The sequence below is a fragment of the Cervus canadensis genome, chromosome 19 (genome assembly GCF_019320065.1).
Source record: "Cervus canadensis isolate Bull #8, Minnesota chromosome 19, ASM1932006v1, whole genome shotgun sequence".
NCBI lineage: Eukaryota > Metazoa > Chordata > Mammalia > Artiodactyla > Cervidae > Cervus > Cervus canadensis.
The window spans coordinates 19,136,217-19,148,896 of NC_057404.1; the positions used below are offsets into that span (position 1 = coordinate 19,136,217).

Here is a 12,680-nt window from a genome sequence, read left to right on the forward strand (position 1 = left end):
CAGAAAACCCAGACCCTGGCCAGGTCCCCATCTCTAACCCCATCTCCCACCGGTGGCCCCTCATTCATTCCTACTTCTAACTATTCCTCAAACAGGCCAAGTTCATTCCCATGCAGGGAATTGCTCTTGCTGTGACCTCTGCCCAAAAGACTGCTCATCCTGCCTAGAAGCAGCTTTCCCCAGTCGTCACAAGCCTTCCTGCAACTTGTCATCCAGCTCTCCAATCTTGGTCCCCTCCTGCGAGAGGCCTTTCCTGACCACCCCATCTAAATGAGCAACACCCCCCCCAACAATCCACCATCCCTCTCCATTATACCTTCCTGCTTGACTTCCTCTGTGGTGCTTTACACATCTGAAATGATCTTGTTCATTATTTGCTTATGTGTTTAAAGAAGCACCTGGTAAGCAGTAGGCTCTCAATGAACATGTGCTGAATGAATGGACGAATGCGTAAACGAATGAATGGAAAATCTTACTAAGTGTTTTCTATAATAAGGATCCGAGCACCTACAGTCAGGGCACCCCCCTCCTTTCAGTTACCAGGGGCAGAGACCACAAGAAATAACCCCGTGGTTGGCAACAACTTAACAACCATCCAGCAGTGATATCCACACACATTGCTGGGCATGGTTCCAAAGCTAAAAGGCACTAATTGCTTTTATCTAAGGAGGTAGAAACACAGTCCCTCCGTGTCCTCCGGTCCTGATGCTCTGCATGTCGCTGTCTGTTGCCGAGTTAATCGCTCCTGTCTCACACAGCCAGCTTGAGCTCTATTCTGCCTATGTCTGGGATGGTGACAGGTTCCTACACAGAGGAGAGAGGTACTGTGCCCCTGTACGTGTGTGTCCACGTGTGTGTGTGTGTGTGTGTGTGTGTGTGTGTGCAGAAAAGCAGAGACACTCGGGAAGGGTTAACTCGCAATCAGGCTGCCTGTGCTCAGGGCCCTACGGCTGGCCCAGGAATGGGGTGGGCCTGGAAGGTGGAGCGGGCTTGGCTCGCATCAGCTGCTCTTTCCAAGACAGGAGTGCAAATGCCTGCCCATCTGGCCTGAGCGTGCTGAACTCCAGTCGCCTTTAAGAATGGCCACAGGAGCCCACACCTGGCACTCACTCCCCCTACCCTCCTGCCTCTCCACAGCAGGTTGCATTTGGGAGACTCTCCGGTCAGTCATTAGAGGAATGAGCCTGAGCCGAGAGTGAGCCGTTCAGCAGCTTGCCAACACTTGGTGGAAAGCAGCAGGCAAGCATGGATGTGGTTGACAGCCTTCTCATGAATGAAAGCAACCTGACTCCCCCCTGTGAACTGGGGATCGAAAATGAGACGCTTTTCTGCTTGGATCAGCCCCATCCTGCCAAAGGTAGGTGTCAGAGGCTGTTATCTGAATTCAGAAAACCTTAAGTTTGTGGAAAAAATCAGCAAAGGCAAGGCTGACTGTGAAAATAGAACACAGTCCTCGTGAGATGAGGCTGGATAAAGTCATCAGTTCAGAAGTTTGGGTAAGAGATCTAAAAGCAGAACTGAGTCCAATGCTCTTATTGTTCCCCATGGGAGAGTTGGGATTAATGTGTAGGACTTGGGGGGCACAAAAGCAGTGGGAGGAGGAGCTGAAGTGGAGCCAGAGGGAGTACAAGTGTAAAAGCTGGAGCTTACCAACATCACAGAAAAGGTGCTGTCACAATCTAGCTGTCGCCTTTCCTTGGGGGAAATCGGTGTGAAGAAGTGATTAAACCGAAATAATGCTTAGCAGCTAGGGAAGAAAGCAAATCACTGGAGGAGCTTTGTTCTTAAGAAAAAGTGGTTCCCCTAGTGAGCGGTCCTTTAACAGACCAGCCTTTCAGAAGCAACTAAATCACTCTGTGCTCTCCTCATTTTGTTTCTGCAAAATATCGTCAGTATGGGGAGAGCTGGGGTCGGCGAGGCACACCCCTGAAAATACAAACCGGCAGGAAATAAGCGTTCATTTGGTGTGCCGGGGTTTTAACATTCTGCCCTCATCACCTCCATCTCTCCGGCTTGTCCGGGTTCCTCCTTGCAGAGTGGCAGCCGGCCGTGCAGATTCTGTTATACTCCTTGATATTCCTGCTCAGCGTGCTGGGAAACACGCTGGTCATTACGGTGCTGATTAGGAACAAGAGGATGAGAACAGTGACCAACATTTTCCTCCTCTCCCTGGCTGTCAGCGACCTCATGCTCTGTCTCTTCTGCATGCCATTCAACCTCATCCCCAACCTGCTCAAGGATTTCATCTTCGGGAGCGCTGTTTGCAAGACCACCACCTACTTCATGGGTGAGTTGCGGCTGGTGCCTATTTCTGGAGTTTCACTCTAAATCAGTGAAACTCAGTCCCAGACCTTCCTTAACCCCTGAGAGCCTCCACAGAGAAGCCCTGATGGGTGTACAGAACGGAACATCTGACTGCATGGGGCTGCGAACAAGGACAGAGGAGCTGGCTCTTTGGGAGAGTCCGTCCTCGAAACGCCCCAGAAGTCACTCCCCAGTCAGGGGATCAGTTCCTCAAAGTGGAGTAACTTGGTCAGAAACTACAGAAGACACTGGTTTTGCTTGCTTCTGTTAGAAAGACAGACAGATTCAAGCTGATCTGTGCCTTCCTGGAAGTCACTGATTGTACTCTGAGCTCTACCCAACCCAAGGCATGGCTTTTGGGATGGCCAGGCTGCCGGAAGAGGGCTTTTTCTGCTGCCCCTCTGGCTCCTATAGGGAACAGGGTTATTCAAAAACCAGTTTCACCAGAGGTCTAGATTCCCTTCTCAGGATTCACTTTCCAGCCTCTTTTCACAGGGGCTGGGACCATCTTAGGCAGAAAGAGAGAGAGAACCTCTGCCACTAGACAAGTTGAATTTGCTCCCACTGCCTGGGTGGATAAGCTGACCCTGATTGACTGAGATATGCAGCTCACTGCCTTTGCCAATCAGAGTGATGGTGATGATGAAAAATCATAAGAGCTAATGTCTTTGAGTACATTTTTTTTTTTTTGAGTACCAGATGTTCTACTAAATGCTTTGTTTTTACTTCCATGATCATATTTTATCTCACAGCCACTCTATGAAGTATACACAGTTATTCTTCCCTGTCTCACAGAGAGGGGAACAGAGGCATAGAGAGGTTAATAATGTGCCCAGGGACACACAGGTGGTAAGCCACAGAGCTGACTTGAACCCCAATTGGCAGCCACTACAATGGTGAGTGAATACACAGCCTCGTTTTGCCAACTGCTGTGGCTCATCTGAGGCTGAAACAAGACATTTCTCTTGGTCCCCTCTGCCTGCCAAAATGCCTCATCCCTTGCCCATTCTGAGAGCTGGTTGGGGGAGGAGGAGAAGAGGTGGGAAATGAAGAAGGAGTTGGTTGTTCTGACCTAAGCCCTGCAAAATATGCAGAGCTGAGACGCCTAGGGCAGCTATCGGTGACCAGAAAGCTTTAAAAGCCTTTATTTCTTCCAACTGAGGAAGGAGGATCCAGCGCTGACAAAACGATGATGAATGACTGATCTACATGCCATGGACAAATAACCGAGAAAGTGTCAATCTGGGTCCAAGTACTCTAAAAAGAAAAATGGACTCACAAATGAAAAGGATCATTGTTAAACAATGACGCAATAATAATAACCAACATCTCACAGTGCCTCAGGCTTTCAAGGCCTGTCTGTATATATCCTACGGCAATATTTAATCATTTTAACCAGGGTTTATGAAAGGAGATTAAAAATGAGGCCTTGTGTAGTTGCACAACATAAATGTGCTAAATGCCGCAGAGTTGTTCACTTTAAAATGATTAATTTTATGTTATATGAATTTCACCTCAATAAAAAAAATGTTTTAAAATAGCTGGGGTCTGAGCTAGGAGCCTTAACACTCTTTCTGAAAATACCCAGTACAGACTGTTCTAGAAAGTGAAAAGCAAGATAATTCTAAAAGTGTTTGCAATACCATAATGGTTTTGTTGGATTTCTGATTCCAGTCATTTCAATTCCTCCCTTAATTTCATCTTCCTAACAGTTAACACGCATTAAATTCCTAATACATAGCCAAAAGGGCTTCCCAGGTGGCACAACGGGTAAAGAAACTGCCTGCAACGCAGGAGACACAGAAGACATAGGCTTGATCCCTGGGTTGGGAACAACCCCTGGAGAAGGGCATGGCAATTCACTGCAGTATTCTTGCCTGGAGAATCCCACGGTCAGAGAAGCCTGCCAGGCTACAGTCCATAGAGTCCCAAAGAGTCTAACACGACTGAAGTGACTGAGCACCCATGCACACAGCAAAAAAAAAAAAAAAAAAAAGTGCTTGCCTGATGATGGGTTTATAATGACCCATTACAAGGCTGAGCACTGAGGAATTGATACTTTTGAACTGTGGTGTTGGAGAAGATTCTTGAGAGTCCTTTGGACTGCAAGGAGAGCAAGCCAGTCCAGCCTAAAGGAGATCAATCCTGAATATTCATCGGAAAGACTGACGCTGAAGCTGATGCTCCAAAACTTTGCTCACCTGATGCGAAGAGCTGGCTCAGACTCTGATGCTGGGAAAGATTGAAGGCAGGAGGAGAAGGGGCTCAACGGAGGATGAGATGGTTGGATGGCATCACCGACTCGGTGGACTTGAGTTTGTGCAAACTCCAAGAGATGGTGAAGGATAGGGAAGCCTCGTGTGCTGCAGAGTCGGACATGACTAAGAGAGTGAACAATAATAGATTTCACTCTGAGGAGTTTGGGGCTGTATTCTCTAATCCAAATGTTATCAACTCCTTAGGGTAAATTCCTGTAAAACAGCAAATCCTATCTCTGAACCTGAGTTCTCAGCTATGGTTTTGGGGTTCTAGATTCCTTTAAGTCTCTGAGGAACACTACAGATATTCTCCCTAGAAAAAGGATATTTTTATACACAGTATCACAAAAGGCCCCAGGCTAAGAACTTCTCCCAAATTGGGATTGATTTGAAGGTTTAAGAAATCATGGTAAGAGATAAGAGAAGAATCAGCTGAATTTATGGATGAAGAATTAAAGGGAATCTTACAGGGGTAAGACATTATAATCAGTATATATGCACACAAAATACAAAAATTAAGTAAAATTAGGTTTTTTGACGATGCTGTAAATATATCCTTTTGTTGTTGTTGTTCAGTTGCTCAGTTATGTCTGACTCTTTGTGACCCCATGGACTGTAGCACACCAGGCTTCTCTGCCCTTCACTGACTCCTAGAGTTTGCTCAAACGCATGTCCATTGATTCAGTGATGCCATCCAACCATCTCATCCTCTGTCATCCCCTTCTCCTGCCCTCAATTTTTCCCAGCATCAGGGTCTTTTCCAATGAGTCAGCTCTTTGCATCAGGTGGCCAAAATACTGGAGCTTCAGCTTCAGCATCAGTCCTTCCAATGAATATTCAGGGTTGATTTCCTTTTAGATGAGGTGTTTTGATGTCTTTCTCACTGAAGATGAATGTTTGATGAATGATCCTTCTACAAAACACAGAAAAGCAAAAAGAATTAGAAAGAAGACCCCATTCCTCCTACCCCGAGAAATACATTAGTTACAATATGGGGATTTTCCCCTTCATCCTTTTTCATTAGGTATTTTTTCAACACTCCATTTTGAAATTTAGACTGTTTCACTCAAAAACAGTCTGTGTACTAGAAATTTTCAGGAAGAGTCTTAATACTCCCATCTCAGACCCCACTGAATTTTTGGAGTCACTGTCCTTGAGAATATTGGATTAAAAGGTCAACTTTATGCAGATCATGCTCAAAACTAAAGTTGTTCTACAGGTCACTCAGAAACCTCTTCTGTAGGGTAGGAACATAGTTCATCCACTTGGTTATTAATTAATGAGCACCTTCAGCCTAAGAAGGAGCTAGGTCATAATCAAAGTTCAATAAACTTATCTAAAATACATTGGCAATACAATGTATTTGCAAACACATTGCTTGAACTGCCTCAAATCCTTTTGGGAACAAAGCTGGGAATAAATCATTTTTTAAAAATATACACACACAGTATTTCTTTACCTTCTGAATATTTTCCTTTACTATCTATCAAACCTCTGCAGATCAGGTAAGCTTAAGCTCATGTGCAAATAAACTTCGGATTTCAGAGCTGACATCACCAGCTTCTTTGTTCCTTTCCCAGGTACCTCTGTGAGTGTCTCCACCTTTAATCTGGTCGCCATATCACTGGAGAGATATGGTGCAATTTGCAAACCCTTACAGTCCCGAGTCTGGCAAACGAAGTCCCATGCTTTGAAGGTGATTGCCGCTACCTGGTGCCTCTCCTTCACCATCATGACTCCATACCCAATTTATAGCAACTTGGTGCCTTTTACCAAAAATAACAACCAGACCGCAAATATGTGCCGCTTTCTACTGCCAAGTGATGTCATGCAGCAGTCCTGGTAAGGCTGCCTGGGTTTATTTGTTTACTCTAACTTGATAGAATTGTTCAGTTTTAATAAAAACTGGAATGTATTGTCCAGTGTCTGCAGGATCAGTTTCCTGGAGATTTTTTTGAGAAGACTTGTCTTAACCTCTTTCTAGAATAACAGTGAGAACGAAGACTTTGAATGTTGTCTTTGAAATGCCACACCTGTATTAAAGTCAACGAATCCTCTCAGAACCTCAGAGGGTGGGTGCTGTCACTGTCCCCATTTTACAGATGAAGAAACTGAGACAGGGAGAGGTTAAGTTGCTCAAGTTCCCAGACCTAGAAGAGACGACAGAGCGTCTGGGCTTAACCACTATGCAGTGTGCTTCTGGATAGTCTAGTGGGGATTTTGGCTGAGACAGCAGAAGAGCTCTGGTTTGCCAAAAACTGGAGATAGAACCGAGGAGTCCAAAACCCCAAATCCCGTGTGATTTTTCTTAGAGTTGCAGCGGTGGTACTTACACAGAACACTTTACTAGGAATACAAATGCAAAGTTGTGCTACCTGTTTCTTTGCTCACTAGCAGGTGATGTTGGACAAGTTTATATAACTTCCTTGACGTTCAAGTTCCTTACACAAAGATTTAAGAATAAAGATACCTTTTTATATACATCACTAGAGGGATGTGAGATTCAAATGAGAGAATGTTTATGAATATGTCATTAAATATATTCAAAAAGGCTACGCAAATGCAAGGCATTATGTTTACTAATTCCCAGCATGTTTTAGAAGCAGAGGGCTAGACATTCAAAAATGGCTCAAAACCAAGATAATCTCTGCCTTCTTTGCCTTCCTTTTTTTCATTTCAACCAAGATACTACACACACGCTCAGAGAATTATGTTGCAGATGAGGGACATTTCCAAGACTTGAAAAGAAATCTTATCAAAACATGTCCAATTGAAATGAGAAATGGCTCAGCCACTGTGAGTCTCTGACAATTTTATGGCCTAATTGTGTAACCTTACACATGCCAGACTGCAAAAGTGATTTAAGGGCCAGACTCAAGAAGAAGGAGGCTGCAGTTCTTCAGGAATCAAACATATTTAGAGAAAGCATAACTCTGGCCCCCCAGGCACCAGAATGAGTTTGCCACTGTGCCTAATGGGTTGAAACAGCCAGAATACTTTATTTTGCAAAACCAAGGTTTTCCAGCATTGCTACCTATGCACTTGATGATTCTGGTGCTATAAAGTCAACAAATGGTATTAATATATTGTGATGCTTAAGAGCATAACATCTAGAATCATATGCTTGAATTCAGATCCCATCTTTACCACTAGCTGCGTGACTTTGGACAAATTATTTATTCTGCCTGTTTCTTATCTGTAAAATGGGTATTAGGTTAATAGTATCTACTTCAAAAATTATTATGGGACTTAAATATAGTATTATATGTACTATATTGAAATTTAATAATTTAACAAGTCATCAATGAATATAAACTCTTATAATTTTATTATTGTTATTTCAGTAACAGCTTTATTGAGGTATTCACATACTCTCATTGGCTTGGTTTTTTTTTAAAGCTCTCATTAGTTTTAAATGTAAACTTGTTTCAGGCACAGACTTACATGAAACTTTTCTGATTTAACTAGTCCTTCATAAAAGACGTTATCTGGGAGAAAAGAAGTAAACATTTTCTAATGACTGAACCTCCAGACATGGAATTTCCAAAGATATTAAATACTGGTAATTAATGTGTTTGCTCCAACTCATTAAAATGGAGATGAATCCTGTTTATTCCATCTCATCTTAGTTTGAAATGCTGGAGTTGCTGGTTATTGGATTGCTTTTTATTTTATTAGGCACACATTCCTGTTACTCATCCTCTTTCTTATTCCTGGAATTGTGATGATGGTGGCATATGGATTAATCTCTTTGGAACTTTACCAAGGAATAAAATTTGATGCTAGCCAGAAGAAGTCTGCTCGAGGTAACTATCTTTTATCTGTTGGTTTATGCCAAAAGATTACACAAGCCTTGTTTTCTATAACTTAGATATATCCAGAGTATATACTTTTGAAAATACTTTTCAAAAGTATTTCAAAATACTTTTCAAAAGTATTCTTAGGAGACTCTGTGTCGGAAGGCATGGTCATGAGACCCAGTGTCTCTGTTTCCTGTAGAAAGAAGAAATTATTTCTCCCAAAAGGGTACTAAATGGAATAAAATGAGATACTATACCCATTGCCCAATTACAAGCTCAGGGCCCATAGGTTCAGGGTCTCTGTGATATTATATTCAAATGGACCCCTGTGCAAACAAAGCAAATTGTCATCCCAGGTGCCATCCTCTCTTTCCGCCTTCACTCCCACCCTTCACTCCCCGTATAGCTGCCATGGAACCTCACATCTCCCTGCTCCTCCCTTTTTTAATGTTTGGACCTGCATGTTCTTTTTGGGGGGCTGTGCTGGGTCTTCCCTACTGCACAGGCTTTTCTCTAGTTGTGGAGAGCAGGGGCTATTCTCCAGCTGCAGTATGTGGGCTTCTCATCGTGGCGGCTTCTCTTGTTGTGGAGGACAGGCTCTGGGGCTCTAGGTCTTCAGCAGTTGCGGCACATGGGCTCAGTCTTTGCGCTCCTGGATTCTAGAGCACAGAATCAAAAGCTGCAGTGCCCTGCAGCATGTGGGGTCTTCCCTGATCAGGGATCAAACTCATGTCTCCTGCATTGGTAGGTGGATTCTTTACCACTGAACCACCAGGGAAGCCCACCCCCCATCCCTCCCTTTCATTACAGCCCACTCTTCACTGCAACTTACCACACACCTTTGTTTACATCACTCACCACCCTTCTCCATCCTTCTGCTCGGCTCTTTACCACACATACACCTAGGGTCTTCCCTGGCTTCTGTTGATTTTTGCTCATTATGCAGTAAAAGCAAACTGGAGGTTCCCCAGGTAAGCAGAAAACTCCCCGCCTTAAGGAGCTGGAAGAAGAGTGTGGATATTCATTCTTTAACAAATTTTTATCCTTACAGTCTACACACATAAAACATTATTTTACTATTTTAAATTATGCACATTCTATACTACACATTTTTAAAAAATTAGTTTTAAGTAGCATTTCATTTGAAGGAAAGGAGTAGTGTAGAGCAATACCTACCCATGTTAGAGCAGGCCCCAGGTGGCCCGTCGAGTAATACAGTTCAAGTTTGGTTTAGCCCCTGGACGGAGGGGTCAGGGATTCCATGCCCTCTGTCTGGCATGACCCATCCCCAACAATAAGTGATGTGGCTTGCCCACCCAGAAAGGAAACCGAGCTCGGGCAGCAGCGGCAGGTATGAGGACAGCGACGGCTGCTACCTGCAGCGACCCCAGCACCCAAGGAAGATGGAGCTGCGGCAGCTGTCCTCCGGCAGCGGCCGCAGGGTCCACCGCATCAGGAGCAGCAGCCCCGCGGCCAACCTCGTGGCCAAGAAGCGTGTCATCCGCATGCTCATGGTCATCGTGGTCCTCTTCTTCCTGTGCTGGATGCCCATCTTCAGCGCCAATGCCTGGCGGGCCTTTGACACCGCCTCTGCCGAGCGCCGCCTCTCGGGGACCCCCATCTCCTTCATCCTCCTGCTGTCCTACACCTCGTCCTGCGTCAACCCCATCATCTACTGCTTCATGAACAAGAGGTTCCGCCTCGGCTTCCTGGCCACGTTCCCCTGCTGCCCCAACCCCGGCCCCCCGGGAGCGCGAGGGGACGTGGGGGACGAGGTGGAGAGCGGCAGCACGCGGGCGTCTCTGTCTAAATGCTCCTACAGCCACGCGAGCGCCTCGGCGCCGCCGCCCTGAGCGCTGTGGGGCCGCCGGGGAGGAGCATGGAGGCAGGGACCCAGGGAGGCAGCAGAGAGCGGGGAAAAGAAGCAAGCAGGAGGAGGCAAGGAGTGAAGCAAGGCACCGTTCCCAGTGGGGACCATTCCTCGGCCGCCTGGCACCCTTCCTCTGGGTTCCAGGGGAACGCGCCGAGGGTGGCGCCCTGACTGGGGCCTCAGGCAGGACGTTTTCAGTAACAGTCACCATCAGAAAACCTCAGCAGGCCAAGGACAGGCGTTCACCAGGGTTCCTGCTGCACATGTAATTGCTAACCGCGTGTTCAAACGGGGATCTGGACCCTACTGAGCTTTAGAAGGTTCTAGAACACCCAAAGCGGGCTCTTCACTCCTCTTAGTGACACCCTGCTGTGTTCTGCTGCTTCTGCTGATGTGGAATTGTGGAGGCCGCTTTGCACCTCAGGAGTCCAGCCTTCTTTCAGGAACATTCTGTAACCACCCACCTCACCATGACCGCACACGGGAACAGGGAGCAAACCCTCTTCTGGCCATTTTGTGTAGTAAGAAAACAGCCTGACCTGTTCTTCTTGAGGTCAGTCAAGGACATTCAGAGACATCAGTTGATATCATCATCAGAACAGCATATGGAACATTGTCTAAAGGATGGAATTTGGGACTTATATTTCTGAAAAGAGTATGTAACAAGTAACTGTCTTAGCATAAGGGATGTTGAATGCCAGGAGGCGCCAAGAAATATTTTTCTGGTCTAATAATATATATTGCTTAACTCCACCTTTTCATGGTGATATTAAACCCCATGGCTGCTTTGCCTCGATTTCATTTCTCATACTCATCCTCCTTTCTGGAAAGACCTCCAAATACGAAGGAGAGCTATAATGTATGTGTACCTGGCCAAGCTGGAAACTTGGGGAGTTGGGCCCAGAACTAAAACTGGCATACTTGGACTCAAGTAACAGATAGTCAAAGCCGTCTATGCCTTTAGATACAATCTATGTGTTTGTTAATATTTGTAGTAATTTTGTGTGTATGTGAAACATGGACAGAACAGTATGTTCTTTACATATAAGTATACTCTTTGGCGTGTTTAAAAAAAAGAGTAGTGGATGGAGGTTGCGATTGAGAAAGTATTATCATTCTACATTCCTGTACCACAGTTGGAGTTTCAAGTGAACTCTTTTTCTTTGAAAAATTGGTGTTGAAATTTCTCTTCTCCAGTGTAGAAATCCCAACTTAAAATAAGACATGAGCTATACACTTAGATGCCAGGAAGTGCATTTCTAAAACTGCATGTGTCAGTCCGATCTAACAGCCTCTTTCCTTCCCTCTCTTTCTTTCCCTTCCTCCCTCTCTGTCTCTGTCTGTCTGTCTGTCTCTCACCCTCTCTTTCATAGTTTTCATGCTTCCAAGCATCTGAGAGGTGAGCTTTTCTTTTTCCTCTTTGTGGGGGTCCATGACCACCCATTGATCCACACCTGACAGACACTCTTTGTGGTGCACAAGGGCTAGTGATTTTTCTATTATCAAAAAAAAAAAAATCTATATGGGGGGTAGTACAGAGAGTGGCAGGAAGTGATCATGAATAGGGGAGGGATGTGGTATATTTAACAAGATGTGAGTGTTGCCTTTGTTGTGTTTTTGTCAAACAGGGTAGAGAGGATAGTGTGCTAACAGAAGAAATTATTGAGGATGTGAACATTTTTTATAGGGGACTTTCCAAGCCAGATGTTAATTTTTCTACTTCTCAGATGGCAATCTTACTTTCATACTTCAAACCAGTCATCTCTGTCAAGAATTTCCAGGTGAAAATTCAACTGACTAAAACATGCACTGCTAAAATAGTAATGATAAAAGATGTAAGAAAGAAAGATGTCTCCAATATTTGAGGAATCCCACAGAACCTACAATTTTCCTGCCAGAAGAAGAAGCCTTCCCATCTGACAGTGTTAGCATATAAATGAAGATTATTTAGCCTCTCTGCTCCCCCTACCCTTATTGGAAACCTCTGGAAATTCCAAAGGTAACTTAACCTAAAAATAGGGTCACCAGATTTAGCAAATAAAATACAGGATGTCCAGTTAAATTCTAATTTCAAATAAACAACTAATAATTTTTTTTAGTATGAGTATGTCTCATACCCTAAAATACATCTTGTGTTTTATCTGGCACCTCTACTTTAAATTAACTTTAAAAGCACGTAAGAACATAAACAAGATTTCCCAAAAATAGAGCAATAAAATGCCTCAGTTCACTAAATTTATTGGAAAGTCTTTCACATAATGGAAGTTATTTTTAAAAATAAGAAAAATGCCATTAACTCTCAGAATCTGTGCCTGACCTTTGGAAATGGTACTATCAACAGGCTGATTTTACTTCCAGAAAAAAATTGTTTTTAACATAAAGCTATTCTAGTACTTCGTTGAGTCAAATGCCTTTATTTCATGCTAAACCGAATTCTTAAATTTGAAA

At 44.3% G+C, this 12,680-nt stretch overlaps 1 protein-coding gene across 1 annotated transcript; it reads left to right on the plus strand.

Moving 5' to 3' along the window:
- Positions 1-1,042: 1,042 nt before the first annotated feature.
- CCKAR (cholecystokinin A receptor) lies at positions 1,043-10,215 on the plus strand. Its single transcript, XM_043438576.1, has 5 exons — positions 1,043-1,357; positions 2,036-2,287; positions 6,143-6,404; positions 8,241-8,368; positions 9,683-10,215. Exons 1-5 carry the CDS (start codon positions 1,246-1,248, stop codon positions 10,213-10,215), a joined length of 1,287 nt encoding a protein of 428 aa, XP_043294511.1. The 5' UTR covers positions 1,043-1,245.
- Positions 10,216-12,680: the final 2,465 nt, after the last annotated feature.